At 39.7% G+C, this 21213-nt stretch overlaps 1 protein-coding gene across 1 annotated transcript in view; it reads left to right on the forward strand.

Annotated features, from left to right (window-relative positions):
- The first annotated feature begins 900 nt into the window (after positions 1-900).
- LOC120034204 (immunoglobulin gamma-1 heavy chain-like) overlaps positions 901-21213 on the forward strand; it is a 596842-nt gene continuing 576529 nt past the window's right edge. Inside the window, exons 1-2 of the mRNA XM_038980675.1 lie at positions 901-943; positions 1043-1352. Of these exons, the coding sequence (XP_038836603.1) occupies positions 901-943; positions 1043-1352 (353 nt within the window). The remainder of the gene's footprint in view (positions 944-1042; positions 1353-21213) is intronic.

Raw genomic sequence — 21213 nt, forward strand, 5'->3', positions numbered from 1 at the left:
TAAATAGAACAGATGTTTCTCAATATCAAATGTGTAAATTCATTTAAGCCCTATTTATCCCTGGCGGTGCTGGAATTAAATATTTGAAATGTTTGCCAATTATACTCCTTCCAGACTGATGACTCCAGACCTTGATGGTATTCTAATTGATGTCTACTAAACATTCAATTAACTCATGCATGATCCTTTATACGTTTTAATCATTCATAGAAAGGTGATACGGAACAATACGGAACAATAAGGTTTTTTGTGTTATATATTATGAAAAAGACACAAAGAAGAAATATGTTTTCAATAAAATATATCCAACAAAAAAACTGGAGACCATTAACACAGTTGTGACAAGATGGAGTACAGCTATGACCGGAAGTGACTTTTCACAGCAGGTTAGGAGAACATTTTAGCTAACACTTACCTTATTGCTAACCTTAACCTAATTATCTTAACCTTCTGAGTAAGAACTTCTAACCTGCTATGTAAGTTATCCTTACCTGCTGCTTAATTTCTCCTAACCTGCAACTAAAAATTATATTCTGGTTATAGCTTTATTACACATAGTCAATATCCATTAACACTTCTGTGTTATGATATCAAAAACATTGGCAAAGAGTTAAACACATTGTATCACGGCCCTGCCTAACATCATCCACCAGTAAAAGTCTGGCTTTTTACATGGACAACACATAGTATTTATAGCTTGTACAGTTATTAAATAATTGTGTTTCTACTGATATCCCCATAAATTGTATATGTCTGTCCTTTCCCTATGCAAATATGTCTGTTCTCTCCCTCTTCCTCCCCATATATAATAACCTAGCTGTATCTGAGAGTCTTAGTGCGTCCCTCTGAGTCCTGGAGAGTAGAGAAGAGCAGCTCACCAGTTCAGCTTCAATACAAACCATGTTCCCTGAAACTCTGCTGCTGCTACTGGCAGCTGTCTCCTGTGAGTTCCTGACTGTAGTCTGATCAGTATAACCTGTGTTGCTGTGACACTGATGTGACTCCTTGATTGATCTGACCTGTCATTCCTCTCCCTCCTCAGGTGTTCACTGTCAGGTCGTACTCACACAGGCTGAACAGTCAGTCCAGGGGACCCCTGCAGGATCCCTCAAACTCACATGTGCCTGTAGTGGAATCACTCTAAGCAGCAGTTATATGCACTGGATTCGCCAAGCACCTGGAAAAGGACTTGAATGGATAATTTACTATTATTCTGACAGTAGTAAGAGCAATGCCCAGGTAGTACAGGGCCGATTCACTGCATCAAAGGACAGCTCTAATTTCTATCTCCACATGAGCCAGTTGAAGCCAGAGGACTCTGCAGTGTATTACTGTGCTAGAGACTCACTATGGTTAAACTAATGAGAATAGCTGTAGAAAAACCATCTGGTAGAGAAAGGAAGGACGTTCACAAACACACACGTATGGTATGGCCAGTAGACCATGACAAGGGGACACATGAGGAACAATTCTAATGATGTATCAAATAATAACACAATGATACACCTGTTAAATACATGTTGCTAGTGTTGTTGATGCACCAACAGGGGGCACTCTCTCTCCATATGATTAAAATAAAGACCAGTAGTGATGAAGGCTCTGATAATACATTTTATTGCAAGAAAAAAGTATAATTTGGATTTTGATTCAAAATGCTTTAGTTTGTCAAAACGAAAGTAGTGTCTTAAATATGTTTCATCCACCACAAGTATTAACTAATGCTGTAAATCTAGTGTTTCATATTTACCCCCCCATTCAAAAAGATAACCGAGGGTCTCTGAGTTTTCAGAGTGTAAAGGTTGTGTCCAGTAATAGTGGTGATGGTCCTGCAGTGTTTCTAGCCCTCTTATACATCCCCTCCCCCTTTACGTCAATTCAAACCTGGTTCTCTCCCTACTTAAACCGTATCTGTCTGTCCTAGTACATCCCACTATGTCCTGGAGAGTAGAGAAGAGCAGCTCCCACCAGTTCAACTTCAACACAAACCATGTTCCCTGCATGTCTGCTGCTGCTGGCAGCTGTCTCTTGCGAGTCTCTAGGGATTTTGGAGGAAAGACAAAACAAAGAAAATTGCCTGTAGTATAAACCTGGCTTCAACACAACTACTAGAATTGATATAGTGTAAGTGTACCATGTTGCTATTTTGTGTATTTGACATTGATCATTATTTTCTTTCCCCAGGTGTACAGAGTTATTAACTCACTCAGCCAGCCTCTATGACTGTCCAGCCAGTCTGTTACTTGTGTTACTACATTCTGGATTCAACTGCAGGGAAAACATTGTAGTGGATTTGATATATCAATAATGCTGGAGACACAGCTTATAAAGATTCACTGAAAAACGGCATCACATTGTTTTCAAAAGGAGTCTGCAGACTGAAGACACAGCTGTGTATTATTGTGCTCCCCTCCACAGTGATACAAATTAGGACCAGACCTGTACAAAAACCCACCTTCTGGGTAGATGATGTGAAGGGACTCATAAACACAGAGATTTAGTTTACTGTTGCAGTTTAATGTTCCTGAATGTATACATAGGAAGTATGTAAACAGATGTATCATCTGATTCCCTCCATTATGAGCAAAACGTTCACAAGCACCCACTGTATGAAATCCATACTTATCACTGGTGACATACAAGATCATCTATTATGGACCATGATGGAAATGAATATCTGACTTCTAATGTAATTAAATAACTGGAGACCACTATCACCTCTGTCTTGTGATGCAAAAATATTGCCAATAGGTTTTGCTAGTATCAAGAGTCATCCCACTGGACACAAACTGTCAGAATCAACGTTGTTTCCATGTCACTTTGTTTAAAACAATTTTTTTTCCATCTGTTGACATTTAAACAAGGTGGAAAACTGATTGGATTTGCAAGAAGCCATCAATGTAAAGGAATTTCTGGAATTTTTGTATTTTCTTCCAACTTTTAACCAAAATCGTAGTTATTTTTGTGTGTGTGTTTGAATTCACGTTAGATGACAACTGAATCAAATGTAAATCAAAACGAGACATTAAACTGATGTCTGTGCCCAGTGGTTAACTATTACTCACTAGTAACAATCTAGCTTAGTGCAATAGAAATTGAATATTAAAATCTGGCATAGTTATCAAAGAAAAGTTTTGATATAGTTATGAAAGAAAGGTTTACTGCTATTCCCATTCCTCCCACACCTGCCTCTTCTCCCTATGCAGATTGTACCACACTCCTCTATTCCTCTCTTTCTCCCCACCTCTCCCTTATATAAACAGTCTCTGTGTGTGTCCCTCTGTGTCCTCGAGAGTAGAGAGGAGCAGCTCCCATCAGTTCAACTTCAAAATTAACCGTGTTCCCTGCATGTCTGCTGCATCCTGTGAGTCTCTCTGGATTTGGGGGGAACTCGACACATATTTGGATTGGCAGAAATATAAACAATTCTAATGTATCTTTAAGTTTGTTTGTGAACAATGTTAATATATTTGTGTATTTTATCGATACAGGTATTTACTGTGATATCACGCTAACCCAGCCTGGTTCAATTGTTGTAAGGCCAGGAGAATCCTTTTGTAAGGTTCTGTACTTATTTTCTGAGTCAACCATGTGTTCTTGAACATAGCCCTGTTTCTTTGTGTTCTTGAACATAGCTCTGTTTCTTTGTGTTCTTGAACGTAGCCCTGTTTCTTTGTGTTCTTGAACATAGCTCTGTTTCTTTGTGTTCTTGAACGTAGCCCTGTTTCTTTGTGTTCTTGAACGTAGCCCTGTTTCTTTGTGTTCTTGAACGTAGCCCTGTCTATCATTTTTGTTCATTGATTTCACCTGTGTTAGTTATTCACATGGTCTCATCAGCACCTTATTTAGTTCAGTTCATTCTGTTTGTGCCTTTGTGAGGTATTGTTAGTTTTCACTCTACTAAGCCTTTTCCTAGCTCGTTTGTGAAAACCAGTTATAGCCTTCAGTCCTAGTTTTGATTCACCTGCCTGTTTGCCTTCCTGTGTATGACCGATTCATGCCTTCTGCGAAGGTGAAATTAACACCTGCTGCGCTCTGTGCGTTAATCTGCACCTTTTTCTCCCTGAGTATTCATTACACCTTTACCATCTCCTGTAAGACCTCTAGTTATACTCTTGCTAGCTATTGTACTAATTGGATTTGACATTATGAGGGCAAAACCATGGAGTGGATTGGTTATGGGGTTTGCGGAACTGGCAGTGGGAGCACCAGCATCATAGACCCACTTAAGAGCAAAATCGGCTACACAAACTGACACTTCCAGTAGCACAGTGTTTCTACAAGTGAAGAACTTTCAGACTGAAGACACAGCTGTGTATTACTGTGCTCGCAATTCCCACAATGATACAAACCATGGCCAGAGCTGTACAAAGCCATTATCTGGGGACACATGGAACATGAAGAGCAGAGATGTGACCTTTAGTTCCAATTTCACACTCTAGGAGGAAGGCTAAGTTAAGGATTTCCCCTATATTGAAAAGCTTTCCACAATGTTATTCAATAAAGATATTTTTCAAGGGTTGATTCAGAGAACATGGTTTCTCTCTGGTACATTTCAGCAACAGATGGTACAGAAACATTGATCCATTTTCATAATTAACTAATCAACAATTTGACATTGCATCCCTTCCACATATCGTTGTTGTAAGAGAGAGTGTTTTTCAACTTACCCAGTAAAATAAAGATAAATATACATAAAAGATATCAAAGGTGAACTGTGGGTGTATATCAAAGCCTCTTGTGATTCGTCCTCCCAGTAAGGAGGAGCTCATGCAAATACTCTAGTCCTCCATCTTTATTAATGTCTCTGTTGAAGGTTGTTTCTGCTGAGGACTGTATCAACTACCTTTAGAGAACTACACAGATCACCATGTTTCCTTCCACAGTAATACTCTTACTGACAGTCTATCTAACAGGTGAGGATATGCAGCCTAATTATAAGCTTATCACGGAAATAAATAGACACATTAGCTTTAGGCTTCAAAACCCTCTTCAACATTCTATGTATTTCAACAGGTGTTCAGGGTCAGACACTGACTGAGTCTGGACCAGTGGTTAGAAAACTTGGAGAATCCCACAAACTGACCTGCACCTGGGTTCACATTCAGTAGCTATGGAATGAACTGGATCAGACAGGCTCCTGGGAAAGGACTGGAGTGGATAGCTTATAGTCATAGCACTACTGCTTACTACTCCCAGTCATTTCAGGGTAGATTCACCATCTCCAGAGATGACTCCAGCAGTAAGCTGTACCTACAGATGAACAGCCTGAAGAGTGAGGACACAGCAGTGTATTACTGTGCTAGAGAGTCACAGTGGTTAAATTAAGGGAGAAGCCATACAAAAACCACTTCCCCATTCAGCACAGAAAACGTCATTTATTTTTGATGAATGCTTTAATAGCTAAATGTTCACAAGCACCGCTGTACAGTTTTCACAAAAATAACTTGATACATATAGTATACAGTAGGATTATCAATAATAAGAAAACAATGGTTAACCATCCTAGAGTTTCATCTCCCATAAGTGTATTGATAGAATCTGACACATTACCACAGAATTTCCCCCCCAATTTGAACTGATCTTCCCAGTCCTTTATACATGATTATCTTGATTATGCAAATGTGATCTAACTCTCTCTCTCCCTCTCCCTCAGCAGCTCACAACAGTTCAGCTTCAACACAAACCATGTTCCCTGCATCTCTGCTGCTTCTGGCAGTTGCCTCCTGTGAGTATCTCTGGATTTGGGGGGCAGACAAAACAATTAGCAATGGCTTCAGCTTTGTTAAAACTTAAAAATTATGATATTTGTAGTAAGTTTCATTGTTAATGCTTTGTCTACAGGTGTTCACTGTGAAGAACTCACCCATTTCCCCCCTTTTTGCAATAATATTCCCAGTCCTTTTATACCTGACTGTCTTCGTTGTCTTAACACTGTCTTTCCCTCTCCCTTATAAACATATATACTGTACTTTATTACAACTCTGAAATTATCATTTCTAAAACTGACAATGCTGTCTATTAATGTGGGTTTCTCCTTACAGGTGTCTACTGTGATGTTGAACTCATCCAGTCTGGTCCAGTGGTTATCAAACCAGGAGAGTCTCAGCATCTCCTGAAAATTCTCTGGGTTTTCTATATATTCTCAATGTCCTCACTGGATACGACAAGCTGAAAGCAAAGCTTTGGAGCATGTTGATCTTACATGTATTAGTAGTATTTCCACTGTAGATTCACTGAAGATCAAGATCACTTCTAGATATGACAGCTCCAGCAGTACAGTGTTTCTACAAGGGAACAACAACCAGACTGAAGACACAGCTGTTTATTACTGTGAGACACAGTGATACAGACCATGACCAGAGATGTACAAAAACACATCCTCCAGGGATTCATTGTATAATAGGACTAATTCAATTAAATAGAACATAGAAGTTTCTCAATATCAAATATGTAAATGGAAATAAGCCCATCATTGGCAGAGCTGGGAATGTATATCTGAGTTGTTTGCCAATTATACTCCTGATATGACTTGATGGTATTCTAATTGATGTCTATCAAACATTCAATGAACTCATTCATGATCCATTACTTTAAGGTTTTAATCATTCACATGATAAAGTTGGCCAATACCGAACAAGAAGATCTAAGTTCTGTGGTATCAAAAAGATGAAAAGTATTATGATATAAATACAGATATATGCAACAATATAAAGACAGGGGACAATTGACACTAATGGGTTATGATACAAAAAATATTGGCAGAGTGTAAAGCTCAATGTATAAGAGTCCTTCCTAACATTATCCTCCAGTATCAGTCTGGCTTTTTACATGGAGAACACATTACACTATGTATAGCTTGCACAGTTATTACATATTTTTCCCCCTACAGATATTCCCATTAATTATATATATCCTCTCCTTATGCAAATTCGACGAATCCTCCTTTGCTTTCTCTCCATCTACCTCCTATATAAAACCTCTCTGTATCTGAGAGTCGCTGTACGTCCCTCTGAGTCCTGGAGAGTAGAGAAGAGCAACTCCCATCAGTTCAGCTTCAGCACAAACCATGTTCCCTGCATCTCTGCTGCTGCTGCTGCTGTCAGCTGCCTCCTGTGAGTTCCTGCCTGTAGTCTGATCAGTATAACCTGTGTTGTTATTATAGTGATGTGACTCCTTGACTGATCTGACCTGTCATTCCTCTCCCTCCTCAGGTGTCCACTGTCAGGTCGTACTCACACAGGCTGAGCAGTCAGTCCAGGGGACCCCCGGGGGATCCCTCAAACTCACGTGCCTGTAGTGGATTTCCTCTAAGCAGCTACAGAATACACTGGATCCGGCAAGCACCTGGAAAAGGATAATTTACTATCATTCTGACGGGAGTAAGAGCAATGCCCCAGTTGTACAGGGCAGATTCACAGCATCAAAGGACAGCAGTAATTTCTATCTGCACATGAGCCAGTTGAAGCCAGAGGACTCTGCAGTGTATTACTGTGCTAGAGACTCACCATGGTTAAACTAATGAGAAGAGCTGTACAAAAACCATCTGGTAGAGAAAGGAAGGATGTGCACAAACACACAGACACACGTATGGTATGACCAGTAGACCATGACAAGGGGATACATGAGTAACAATTCTAATGATGTATCAAATAATAACACAATGATACACCTGTTAAATACATGGTGCTAGTGTTGTTGATGCACCAACAGGGGGCACTCTCTCTCCATATGAATAAAATGAAGACCAGTACTGATGAATGGTCTGCTATTTCATTTTATTACAGGAAAAAAATATAATGTGGATGTCGATTAAATATACTTTACAGTTTGTCAAAATGAAAGTAAAGTGTATTAAATATGTTTCATCCACCTCAAGTATTAACTAATACTTTAATGTAGTGTTTCATATCCCCCCTTCACATTCAAAAATATAACCGATAGAGGGTCTCTGGCTTAGGTCGTGTCCAGTTATAGATGTAATACATCAATACATCAAAGCAACCCACAGCCATTCATATATTGTTTGTCTCTTTGTATACAGAACACCAAACAATGTGTTAGTCAGTTGTTTTACTATTGTGTTAGTCAGTTGTTTTACTATTGTGTTAGTCAGTTGTTTTACAATTGTGTTAGTCAGTTGTTTTGATATTGTGTTAGTCAGTTGTTTTACTATTGTGTTAGTCAGTTGTTTTACCATTGTGTTAGTCAGTTGTTTTACCATTGTGTTAGTCAGTTGTTTTACTATTGTGTTAGTCAGTTGTTTTACTAGTGTGTTAGTCAGTTGTTTTACTATTGTGTTAGTCAGTTGTTTTGCTATTGTGTTAGTCAGTTGTTTTACTATTGTGTTAGTCAGTTGTTTTACCATTGTGTTAGTCAGTTGTTTTACCATTGTGTTAGTCAGTTGTTTTACCATTGTGTTAGTCAGTTGTTTTACCATTGTGTTAGTCAGTTGTTTTACTAGTGTGTTAGTCAGTTGTTTTGCTATTGTGTTAGTCAGTTGTTTTGCTATTGTGTTAGTCAGTTGTTTTACCATTGTGTTAGTCAGTTGTTTTACCATTGTGTTAGTCAGTTGTTTTGCTATTGTGTTAGTCAGTTGTTTTGCTATTGTGTTAGTCAGTTGTTTTACCATTGTGTTAGTCAGTTGTTTTACCATTGTGTTAGTCAGTTGTTTTGCTATTGTGTTAGTCAGTTGTTTTGCTATTGTGTTAGTCAGTTGTTTTACCATTGTGTTAGTTGTTTTACCATTGTGTTAGTCAGTTGTTTTGCTATTGTGACAGTTTTTGATGAATTCCTCTCATCTCTCTTTCTCTACACTCCCATCTCCTTCAGATCTACACAGCATTAGTCTGACCTCCTCCCCTGCTCAACTCAAACCTCCTGGAGAGCCAGTGAAACTATCTTGCCAAGTCTCTGGTTATGCCCTGACAAGCTATGGTACAGCTTGGATACGACATCAGCCAGGGAAAACACTGGAGTGGATTGGGATCATTTGGGGTGGTGGATCCATCAACTCTGGAGCCTCTTTTAAGAGCAGATTCACCATCTCCAGAGACAGTAGTAATGTACTGTACTTAGACATCACCAGTCTGCAGGCTGAGGACACAGCTGTGTATTATTGTGCTCGCTACCCACCGTGATACAAAACAGCACCAGACCTGTACAAAAACTCACCTACCCCATAAAAGGTTGGAGTTATATGTACCTACCGGAGTGGGCGATCTTAGCCTTTACATGAAATACATCCTACTATGATGTGATGACTGTATGAACTAGATGTAGTATCAGTCACTAGTCATAACATAGGACTACTGTAGGATATGAACAGATATAGGTATAACGGAATACACTCACTATTAAACATTTATTAAAATGTTATTCAACAAATAAATATTGTGGGATTGATTGAGGTTAAGGTTGGTCTTTGGTCTTACAACATGATGACAGACTTGTACCAATATTACTTTACTGTCATGAGTAATAATTAGTACAGTAATTCTCAAACTGTCCTGACAACTCAGGTTTGTGTTGTAATGGGAAATGTATTTTCCATCAATCACAAACAGCAATTTTATCACAGCAACACATCTCAAGATGGCCTACCAGGTGATCTGTGGGTATTTATCAAAGCCTCTTGTGATTGGTCGTCTCAGTGAGGAGGAGTTCATGCAAAACTCTCCAGTCCTCCATCTTTATTTACATCTGTGTTGAAGGCTGTTTCTGCTGAGGACTGTCTCAACTACCTTTAGAGAATTACACAGATCACCATGTTTCCTTCCACAGGACTACTCTTACTGACAGTATATCTAACAGGTGAGGATATGCAGCCTAATGATATGTTTATCAATGACATTTCCTTTTTAGCTCCAACTTCAACACTCTCTTCAACATAATTTCTATTTCCACAGGTATTCAGGGTCAGACACTGACTGAATCTGGACCAGTTGTAAAAAAAACAGGAGAATCCCACAAAATGACCTGTACAGGAGCTGGGTTCACTTTCAGTAGCTACTGGATGGCTTGGATAAGACAGGCCCCTGGGAAAGGACTGGAGTGGATTGCTATTATACATGGTACTACTGCTTACTACTCCCAGTCAGTCCAGGGTAGATTCACCATCTCCAGAGATGACTCCAGCAGTAAGCTGTACCTACAGATGAACAGCCTGAAGAGTGAGGACACAGCAGTGTATTACTGTGCTAGAGAGTCACAGTGGTTAAATTAATGGGAGCAGCCGTACAAAAACCACTTCCCCATTCAACACAGACAATCTTATTTGTTTTTTATGAATGTTTTAATAGCAAAATATTCACAACCACTGCCATACATTTGTTTTCACAAGAATAACTTGATACATGTAGTATATGCTTCAAAACAATAAGAAATCAATGTTTAACTATTCTAGAGTTTCATCTGCCATAAGTGTAGTGTTAGAAACTGACATATTATAACATATTTTACCACCATTTGCAGTGAGATTCCCAGTACTTTTATACTTGATTATCTTCATTATGCAAATATAATCTTACCCCTCGCTTCATCTCCGTTATATAAATAGGCTCTATGTCTGTCTGTCAGTCCCACACTCTTAGAAAAAAGGTTCCGAAAGGATTCTTCAGCTGTCCCCGTAGGAGAACCCTTTTTGGTTCCAGGGAGAACCCATTTTGGGTTCCATTTAGAACCTTCTGTGAAAATAATCCTACATTAAAAACAAAAGTCTTCTACCTGGAACCAAAAAGGGTTCTTCAAAGGGATTTCCTATGTGTACAGCTGAAGAACCCTTTTAGGTTCTAGATAGCAACTTTTTTTCTAAGAGTGTAGTACGTCTCTCTCCTGGAGAGTAGAGAAGAGCAGCTCCCACCAGTTCAGCTTCAACACAAACCATGTTACCCGCATCTCTGTTGCTGCTAGCAGCTGTTTCCTGTGAGTCTGGTTTTGGGCAAAAAACACTACAAACTTTTCTGTTATAGGGAGATGTTGTTATTAATATTGAACATTATTGCTTTTCACAGGTGTGAACAGCATTGAACTCACTCAGCCATCCTCTATGATTGTCCAGCCAGGTCAACCATTGATCATCTCTTGTAAGCCCACATACTTAGTTACTGGCACTTGGACAGCTTGGATTCGACAACCTGTAGGGAAAGCATTGGAATGAAATATACTTGAGGCACACACCCCAAAGACTCCCTGAAGAACAAGTTCAGCCTCAGAGTAGACTCCTCCAGCAATACTGTAACTTTAACAGGGCAGAGTCTGCTGGCTGAAGACACAACTGTGTATCATTGTGCTCGCTACCCACAGTGATACAAACCAGCACCAGACCTGTACAAAAACTCTCTCCTCATTGTACAGTTGAAGTTATATATATCCACAAGGAGGGGGCGATCTGAATCTATCTACAACTCACTCATTCATCCCATGCTCAGATGACTTAACAATACTACATACATTTTATTTCATGAGATAACATATGATAAGGAAGCAATATTTAAGCAATAAGGCAATGTGGTATATGGCCAATATACCACGGCTAAGGGCTGTTGTTATGCGCGAATCAACTCGGAGTGGTATATTGGTCATATACCACAAACCCCTGAGGTGCCTTATTGCTATTATAAACTAGTTGCTAACGTAATTAGAACAACAAAAATACATGTTTTACCCGTGGTATACGGTCTGATATACCACGGCTTTCAGCCAATCAGCATTCAGGCCTCGAACCACACAGTTTATAGAAAACAATAAAACATGAAACACCAACCTCAGAAACTGTCACTGTGAAAAACAATTTAATAAATGTTACTGTTAACCTCTACTACTTCTCTCTCCCGGATCCGGGATCCCCCCATCAAAAAAGCTGACTAGCCTAAAGCCACAGGGATATCATATAATAAAATGTTCATGAAATCACAAGTCCAAGACACCAAATGAAAGATACACATCTTGTGAATCCAGCCATCATTTCTGATTTTTAAAATGTTTTACAGGGAAGACACAATATGTAAATCTATTAGCTAACCACGATAGCAAAAGACACAACTTTTTTTGTCCACCATTTTTTTCCTGCATAGGTAGCTATCACAATTTCGACCAAATAAAGATATAAATAGCCACTAACCAAGAAACAACTTCCTCAGATGACAGTCTGATAACATATTTATTGTATAGCATATGTTTTGTTAGAAAAATGTGCATATTTCAGGAATAAATCATAGTTTACCATTGCAGCCACCATCACAACTCTCACCAAAGCGACTAGAATAACTACAGAGACCATCGTGTATTACCTAATTACTCATCATAAAACATTTCTTAAAAATACACAGCGTACAGCAGATGAAAGACACAGATCTTGTGAATCCAGCCAATATTTCAGATTTTCTAAGTGTTTTACAGCGAAAACACAATATAGCGTTATATTAGCTTACCACAATAGCAAACATCACAACAGCATTGATTCAAGGCAAAAATAGCGATAACGTATAAACCACCAAAATATATTAATTTTTTCACTAACCTTCTCAGAATTCTTCAGATGACAGTCCTATAACATCATATTACACAATGCATATAGAGTTTGTTCGAAAATGTGCATATTTAGCGCCACAAATCGTGGTTATACAATGAGAAAAGTAGAAAAGCTGCCCAGAAAATGTCAGGAGAAATCTTTGAAGAGGCACCTATTCTAATCAGTAACTATTCCAAAACTTGACTAAAAAATACAGGTTGGACAGCAATTGAAAGACAAATTAGTTCTTAATGCAATAGCTGGGTTACATTTTTAAAATTAACGTTACTTCAAAATACAGTGTGCGATAAAGCGAGGCTGCACTGCAATTAATGGCGGCTTATGCATTTGACATTTTTCAACAGAACAACGAATTATCAGCATAAATAGTTCTTACTTTTTGATGAACTCTCATCAGAATCTTGGGAAAGGTGTCCTTTGTCCAAAAGAATCGTTGCTAGGTTGTATAACGTCCTCTTCAACGCTGCAATTAGCAGTAAACAATAGCATGCGAGAGAGAGATACCCAACCCCCTAGAACGCCAGGAAATGAAATACCCGAAAATCGCAATATACTGACATAAACTGATATAATTCGGTTTAAAATAACAAGATTATGATGTCTTTAACCCTTTCACACGTACCATCACACGGGTGTGATCGTTCTACAGTGGTCCCTGAAGCGTACGATCACACCCGTGTGATTAGAACACTCATTTAGAACGCTCGTTTAGAACGGCCAGTTTCGAATGACGCAACAATCAGCATTTGAGCTGGCCACACTTTTTTCAGAAACTATTTACACAAACACAGTCCTTACAAAGTTATGTCCAGAATGTGAGCAGTTTATTTTGGGATGCAATGTTCAGATATTCACAGTAGTATATATAGCATAACACAATCATCCTAACCGGAAAAATGTAGGCTACATTTGTCCAAGCGCTAACTGAGGAAAGATTGACCCAACACAAGCAGTAATATTTTCTAACTCTCGGCTGACATAAACTACAATATGAATTAGCTAATAGCAATTATTATGTATAATTAATCACATTACGGGTGAGCTCACCATTGATCGAAATAATTAGGTAAAACACTTTTGAAATCGAAAGTAATCCGACGATTAGTTTCAGCGCGCAGCCATGCATTTGTTCCTCACAGAAACCGAAGATAACAAGAGAAGACAAGATGAGTTTGGTCTGTTTATAGTATGCATGTTGAAGGGGTGTGTCAATCACTGTCGTTCACATCCCACCCTTCATTTCCGGAAGTGCTCAAAAAATGAGTGAACTCTTACTCACCTCATTTTGTTATAACATCTTTGGTCAAACAGACGATTACGTGAAACCCAGAATGCATTGTATGTCAACAAACATGGCTACACAGCTGGAATTAGCTTAGCTCGTCATAATCAGAACAACCTTCAAAAAAGTATTTTACACACATATGTGCCCATTACAATCTGTGCAAGAATCGGAATGCATGATTTGTCACATAGAATTGAAAACATGTGAATAAAACAGTAAATACACAAATAATTGCCAAACAAAACATTTTCTGATAGTGATTTATTGAGACAAGTGGCGCGTGCCGGCAGTCAACCACGTACCCTCTCACTCTAAACCATTCAGTGTTGTTGTTTATGTATGTAGATAGTGAGCTAAGCTGTAGCATTAGCAATAACTTTCAAAAGGAGACAACTCACAAATGTGGAAATTCTGGAGATTTTGAGTCTGAGTATGAAAGTCAGGAATCAGATTCTGACAGTGAGGAGCTGCCCCCCAACCTTGTAGCCATTGAGAACCCTGAATCTGAGGACCCCTTGTCCACTGACAAAGTCCCAGTTCCATTAGAAGATGCTGGTGGTGATGGTGGCAGACTGACAGTGGATGAAGTACAGGAGTTCTGTGGTAGCTGGAAGGCTGCCAGCCATTTCACCCCTCCTGGCCCTGCTGATTGTGTTGATGAGTCCCAGTCTGGAGTGCAACGCCCCTTGCCATTTCCATCTGAGGCAGAGTGCTTCAAGTTGTTTCTGACAGAGGAGCTGGTGGGAGACATAGTAGAGACCAATCGCTATGCCTTGGAGCTACAGGATAAGAGAGAGCCAGTGTAACGGATGTGAAATGGCTAGCTAGTTAGCGGGTACGCGCTAATAGCGTTTCAATCAGTTACGTCACTTGCTCTGAAACCTTGAAGTAGTGGTTCCCCTTGCTCAGCAAGGGCCGCGGCATTTGTGGAGCGATGGGTAACGATGCTTCGTGAGTGACTGTTGTTGATGTGTGCAGAGGGTCCCTGGTTCGCGCCCGGGTATGGGCGAGGGGACGGACGTAAAGTTATACTGTTACACCAGGAGTGGGGGGACAACCACAATTAGTGAAATGTATACATTCCTGGTGACAGTAAAGAAGAACTCCCTAAGAGAATACTGGAGCAGAGATCCTATGTTTGCAACTCCCTTCTTTGCCACCCTCTTTTCCCAAGACTGCTTTCTAGTTCTGCTGCTATGACTGCATTTCATCATCAACGCTACTGCCATCCTAAATGACCCGTTATACAAAACAAGAGATGTCAACAGCTGGCAGTAAAGTGCCATGACAAACGAGACGTCCATGTCCTCTCCACTGTCCATACAGCAACCATGTCGGCCACAGGGAAGGTGAACCACCTGACGGGAGAGAGAAACAAACCAGACAGAGAAACATCAAACCAGACTGCGTGCTTGACTATTACCTCAAAATGGGGGCAGTGGATAAGGCCGACATGATAAACAGCTTTGTGGAATGAACTCAGAAAACGACCAAGTGGTATATTTTTCCAGGGTAGCGTCAAAATACAACATGCCAATACTTCTGACGCATTTAGCATTGTTTTACAGAGCTAATAGAATAATGTAACTAGCTACATAAGCACGATTGAATATAACACCATAAAAGGTGAGTAACATGAGTAACGTTACCTAGCGTGTCCGCGGTTATAAGGAATATACACAAATATATTATGCTCCATACACACAGTGAGCTACAGTAGAAACGGTAAAACACGACACAGAAACTATTATAACGTAATTAGGCACTTACTTTGATAGAAACGCAGTCTGGATTTGAAGATGGGTGTCTGTAGTGACGCCTCTAGCACTGAGACGCTGTGCCACTTGGGAGTCAAAAGGCCAGGGTAGCTTCAACATACAACACATGCTAATACATCCGTGACGCAATTAGCATTGTTTTCCAGAGCTAATAAGACTGTAGCTAGATACCTAAGCATTGAGTATAACACCATACATGTTATGAAATGAGTAACGTTACATCGCGTGTCCGCGGTTATAAGGAATATACACAAAAACATGATGCTACAGTAGAAACGACATAACACGACATGCAGAAACTATTATAACGTAACAAGGCACTTTGATAGAAACGCACTCATTTCCAAAGTTATTATTGGTAACGAAAACAACTTTGATTGCGATGCAGGCGACAGGTGGAAAATATGAACACGTGTATGCAGGACGGCAGATGAGTAAATGTCTGCGGACTTGAACTGCACAAACAATTGAGAAGTGTTTGGGGAATTTTGTCCGGGTCAGAAATGTCCAAAAAATTAATTGGTCCGCAAAAGTAAAAATGACTACTTTTATGTGAATGAATGAGGCGGAACACACCTCATTTCAAACTGTTATTATAAAATAAAAAACTGTTCAGAAAATAATTTAAAATTGACAAATAAAACAGGCGGCGTGCTTTGGTTTGAGGGCAGCGCAGATTAAATGTACTGTTACATAACAATCACATTCTGGAATTGGAGAGAACGTTCTAACATCACGTGCATAAAACAACTCACGCTGGGGCGACCGTTAGAGATATTTGGAACTCACGCATGAAAGGGTTAAAGCCTATATCGAATAAAAACACAGCCGGAAATGTCTAAGATCTATAACCGATGGTTCTAGTACAATATGCCAAGGTCCTCAGTGCGTCAGAGCGAAGAGGGAAAAGACCAGACACGTCTTTGCCAAGTGATTTATAACCTTTGAGATCTACGTAGAGACTCCATTTCAAGTCTCCCTATTCGCTAACATCCAGGGGAAGGCGTATGCAGTGCATCTCAACCAATAGAAGACAGGCAGATTTATACACAGGTCTCAGAGCAGCTTGGAAAATTTGGCATTCTCACATACACATAGGAAAATTGCTCTAAGTCCAGTTCTGTTTCACTCACAGATATAATTCAAACGGTTTTAGAAACTAGAGAGTGTTTTCTATCCAATAGCAATAATAATATGCATATTGTACGAGCAAGAATTGAGTACGAGGCAGTTTAATTTGGGAACGTCATTATTACAAAGTGCCAACAGCACCCCCTAATGACAAGAAGTTTTAACTTACACAACTCCTGTCACCAAAGTCTACGAAATAAATCATTATTTTCTGAAAACATGTCTCATACTACTGTTTCACTGTCTCCCTGTCAGGTCTCCCTATATACCCCTCTCTTCCTCCATCTCTCTACGTCAACGCAAACCCACCATCTGGTTCTTTCCCTACTTAAACAGTGTCTGTCTGTCTGTCCTTAGAGGCGCTCCGAGTCCTGGAGGGTAGAGTAGAGCAGCTCCCGCCAGTTCAGCTTCAACATAAACCATGTTCCCTGCATCTCTGCTGCTGCTGGCAGCTGCCTCTTGTGACTCTTTTGGGATTTTTACAAGTTTATGGACTATACGTTCTGGTGAATAAATTGACCCATTAAGGTTTTAGATTCTATTTCAATCAATCAATCAATCAATCATACTTATTTATAAAGCCCTTTTTACATCAGTAGATGTCACAAAGTGCTATACAGAAACCCAGCCTAAAACCCCAAACAGCAAGCAATGCAGATGTAGAAGCACTGTGGCTAGGAAAAACTTCCTATAAAGGCAGGAACCTAGGAAGAAACCTAGAGAGGAACCTGGCTCTGAGGGGTGGCCAGTCCTCTTCTGTCTGTGCCAGGTGGAGATTATAACAGTACATGGCCAAGATGTTCAAACTTTCATAGATGACCAGCAGGGTCAAATAATAATAATCACAGTGGTTGAGGGTGCAACAAGTCAGCACCTCAGGAGTAAATGTCAGTTGGCTTTTCATAGCCGATCAGTTTCAACAAAATCTGTGAAATTCTTTCAACAGATGTTCATGGTCAGACACTGACTGAGTCTGGACCAGTGGTTAAAAAACCTGGAGAGTCCCACCAACTGACCTGTACAGGAGCTGGGTTCACATTTAGTAGCTATGAGATGAACTGGATCAGACAGGCTCCTGGGAAAGCACTGGAGCGGATTGATTATAGTTATATTACTACTACATATTACTCCCAGTCAGTCCAGGGTAGATTTACCATCTCCAGAGATGACTCCACCAGTAAGCTGTACCTACAGATCAGTGGCGGTCAGTGCCGTTTATGATGAGGGAGAAAACTTATTTTTTTAAATCATGAGCATGGCCTTATTTCTATTAGAGCATGTTGGATGACTGTCATTCATATTCCATTCATCCACTTCAATGTAACATCGATAGGTTTAGGCTACTACATGATACTCAAATATTCCCTACAACCTAGCCTATGAATGAAAGTTTACAACTTAGGTGAACACAGGTCGAGAGCAAAATTTGAGATGACACACATTGACACATAGACAGACAGTGACACATTCAATACAGCCTTCCACACTCTTGCCTGCATCTAGCTGATCTAGGGTGTAATCATTAGTCCAACAGTTGCAAACGAGAGTTTCTAATGGACAAATTCATGTAGTTTCGTTTGCTTCCGTTTAAGATTATTTTTTCGACAGAATCGGTGATCATAGCAGCCACGTTGTATTCATTCTTGCCTCTATGTCCTCTCCTCCTCTCACCTTGTTTGTGGACTTCAATGAACAACACATCAGCTGTATGTGACCAGGCGAAAAAAGCTTTCCAAGCCAAACCATGTCATAAACGCTAAGCACAGCCTACATCGTTGTCCCCATATTAGCTAAAGTAACGTCGTAGTCAACATAGGTAACATAAATAATGCGTTAGTAAACCCGCTACAATCAGTAACGTTACAGTGTATAGTCAGTAAGCAGTTAGACCGGCAGGCCCCAGTGGCAATAATTGAATAAAACCCAAAGCTTACCTTGACTTGAAGAGTTCCAGTATTGTGTTGGATAGTCATAGCCAGCTAGCTAACATAGCATCCCTCTGTTTGAGCCAAGTGTTTGAGTAACTAAACTGGCCAGCTGCATTTGCTAGCTTAGTGAGTGAAACTGAAAGTGACTCTCTCTCACTTCTCCTTCATTTTTGAAGAAATTAATTTGTTGAAAACTGTTCAACTATTGTCTTTCCATCTCTTCGAGTCAACTACTCACCACATGCACTGCAATAACAGCTAGCTGTAGCTTATGCTTTCAGTACGAGATACATTCTATGAACCTTTGATTGGGTGGACAACATGTCAGTTCATGCTGCAAGAGCTCTGATAGGTTGGAGGACGTCCTCCAGAAGTTGTCATAATTACTGTGTAAGTCTATGAAAGGGGGTGAGAACCAAGTGCCTCCTAGGTTTTGTATTGAAGTCACTGTACCCAGAGGAGGACGGAAGCTAGCTGTCCTCCGGCTACACCATGGTGCTACCCTACAGAGTGCTGTTGTCACACCCTGGCCTTAGTATTCTTTGTTTCTGTAATATTTTGGTTAGGTCAGGGTGTGACAGGGGGGATGTTTTGTATGTATTTGTCTCGTCTTGGGTGGTTGTAATGTATAGGGGGTTTTGTTGAGTGTATGGGGTTGGGTTTAGTATAGTTGTCTAGGCAAGTCTATGGTTGCCTGAATGGTTCTCAATCAGAGACAGCTGTCATTCATTGTCTCTAATTGGGAGCCATATTTAACCTGTTTGGGCTGCAGGGGCAGTATTGAGTAGCCAGATAAAAGGTGCCCATTTCAAACGGCCTCGTACTCAATTCTTGCTCGTACAATATGCATATTATTATTACTATTGGATAGAAAACACTCTCTAGTTTCTAAAACCGTTTGAATTATATCTGTGAGTCAAACAGAACTCATTTGGCACAAACTTCCTGACCAGGAAGTGGAAAGTCTGAAATCGAGGCTCTGTTCTACTTCCTGCCTATAAATGGGCATGATACGTATTAGTATACATGCACTTCATAGACCTTCCCCTGGATGTCAAGAGGCGGTGAGAGAAGAAATTGAGTGTTTATCTTGGTCTGAAGTGGAATACAAGCTCTTTGTATGACGTGTCCCCCATTTCCTGTTTTCTGGAGAGCGCGAGGAGGTACCTGGATTTGCCTTCTGTTTAGCTGCCGTTATAGGCGACTACTATCTCCGGCTTTGATTTTATTTGATACATGTGACCATATCATCGTAAAGTATGTTTTTTCAATATAGTTTAATCAGATTATTGAAATTTTTTCGGGAGTTTTGCCGTGTTCCGTTCTCTGACTTTGTTGACGATGGAGAGATTCGTGCCACTTGGCTAGTGTGCTTGCTAAATCGAGAGGGAAAGTGGCCGTTCTAAATCCAAACAACGATTGTTCCCGACAAAGGACCCCTTGTCCAACATTCTGATGAAAGATCAGCAAAAGTAAGAAACATTTTATGATGCTATTTCATATATCTGTCGTACATGTGAATTAGTCGTCGGCGCCCAACTTTTGGGTACTCTAGCTATACCGAAGCTGGATGTCGTAATGAAGTTATTTTTTAGAATTCTAACACTGCGATTTCATTAAGAACTAATGGATCTATCATTTCCTATACAACATGTATTTTTTAGTTATGTTTATGAATAGCTATTTGGTCAGAATATGTGTGTCAGAAAACGTGTCAGAAAAGTATCGTTGCTGTTTAGACGTTGTGGGAAAAAGTAGCTACGTTAGCACAATGTGTAACCACTGATTTCAGCTCTAAATATGCACATTTTCGAACAAAACATAAGTGTATGTATAACCTGATGTTATAGGACTGTCATCTGATGAAGAATATCAAGGTTAGTCAAAAATTATATATCTTTTACTGGTTTGTCACGATCGCTAACTTTTACTGCTGGGGAAGGGCTTGTGTTTCTGGCTATTGTGGTAAGCTAATATAACGCTATATTGTGTTTTCGCTGTAAAACACTTAATAAATCGGAAATATTGGCTGGAATCACAAGATGCCTGTCTTTCATTTGCTGTACACTATGTATTTTTCAGAAATGTTTTATGATGAGTAATTAGGTATTTGACGTTGGTGTCTGTAATTATTCTGGCTGCTTTCGGTGCAATTTCTGATTGTAGCTGCAATGTAAACTATGATTTATACCTGAAATATGCACATTTTTCGAACAAAACATAGATTTATTGAATAACATGTTATAAGACTGTCATCTGATGAAGTTGTTTGTTGGTTAGTTTGGTTGGTTCTTGGTTATTTAGGTTGGCTTTGTGCATGCTACCTGTGCTGTGAAAAATGTCTGTCCTTTTTTGTATTTGGTGGTGAGCTAACATAAATATACGTGGTGTTTTCGCTGTAAAACATTTTAAAAATCGGACATGTTGGCTGGATTCACAAGATGTGTACCTTTCATATGCTGTATTGGACTTGTTAATGTGTGAAAGTTAAATATTTTAACCTGTCTAGCCCCGGGGTTCCGCTAGCGGAACGTTTCACAAAAAAAAAAAAAAAATTGGCGA

Source organism: Salvelinus namaycush, chromosome 41, assembly GCF_016432855.1.
Source record: "Salvelinus namaycush isolate Seneca chromosome 41, SaNama_1.0, whole genome shotgun sequence".
In the NCBI taxonomy this organism is placed as follows: domain Eukaryota; kingdom Metazoa; phylum Chordata; class Actinopteri; order Salmoniformes; family Salmonidae; genus Salvelinus; species Salvelinus namaycush.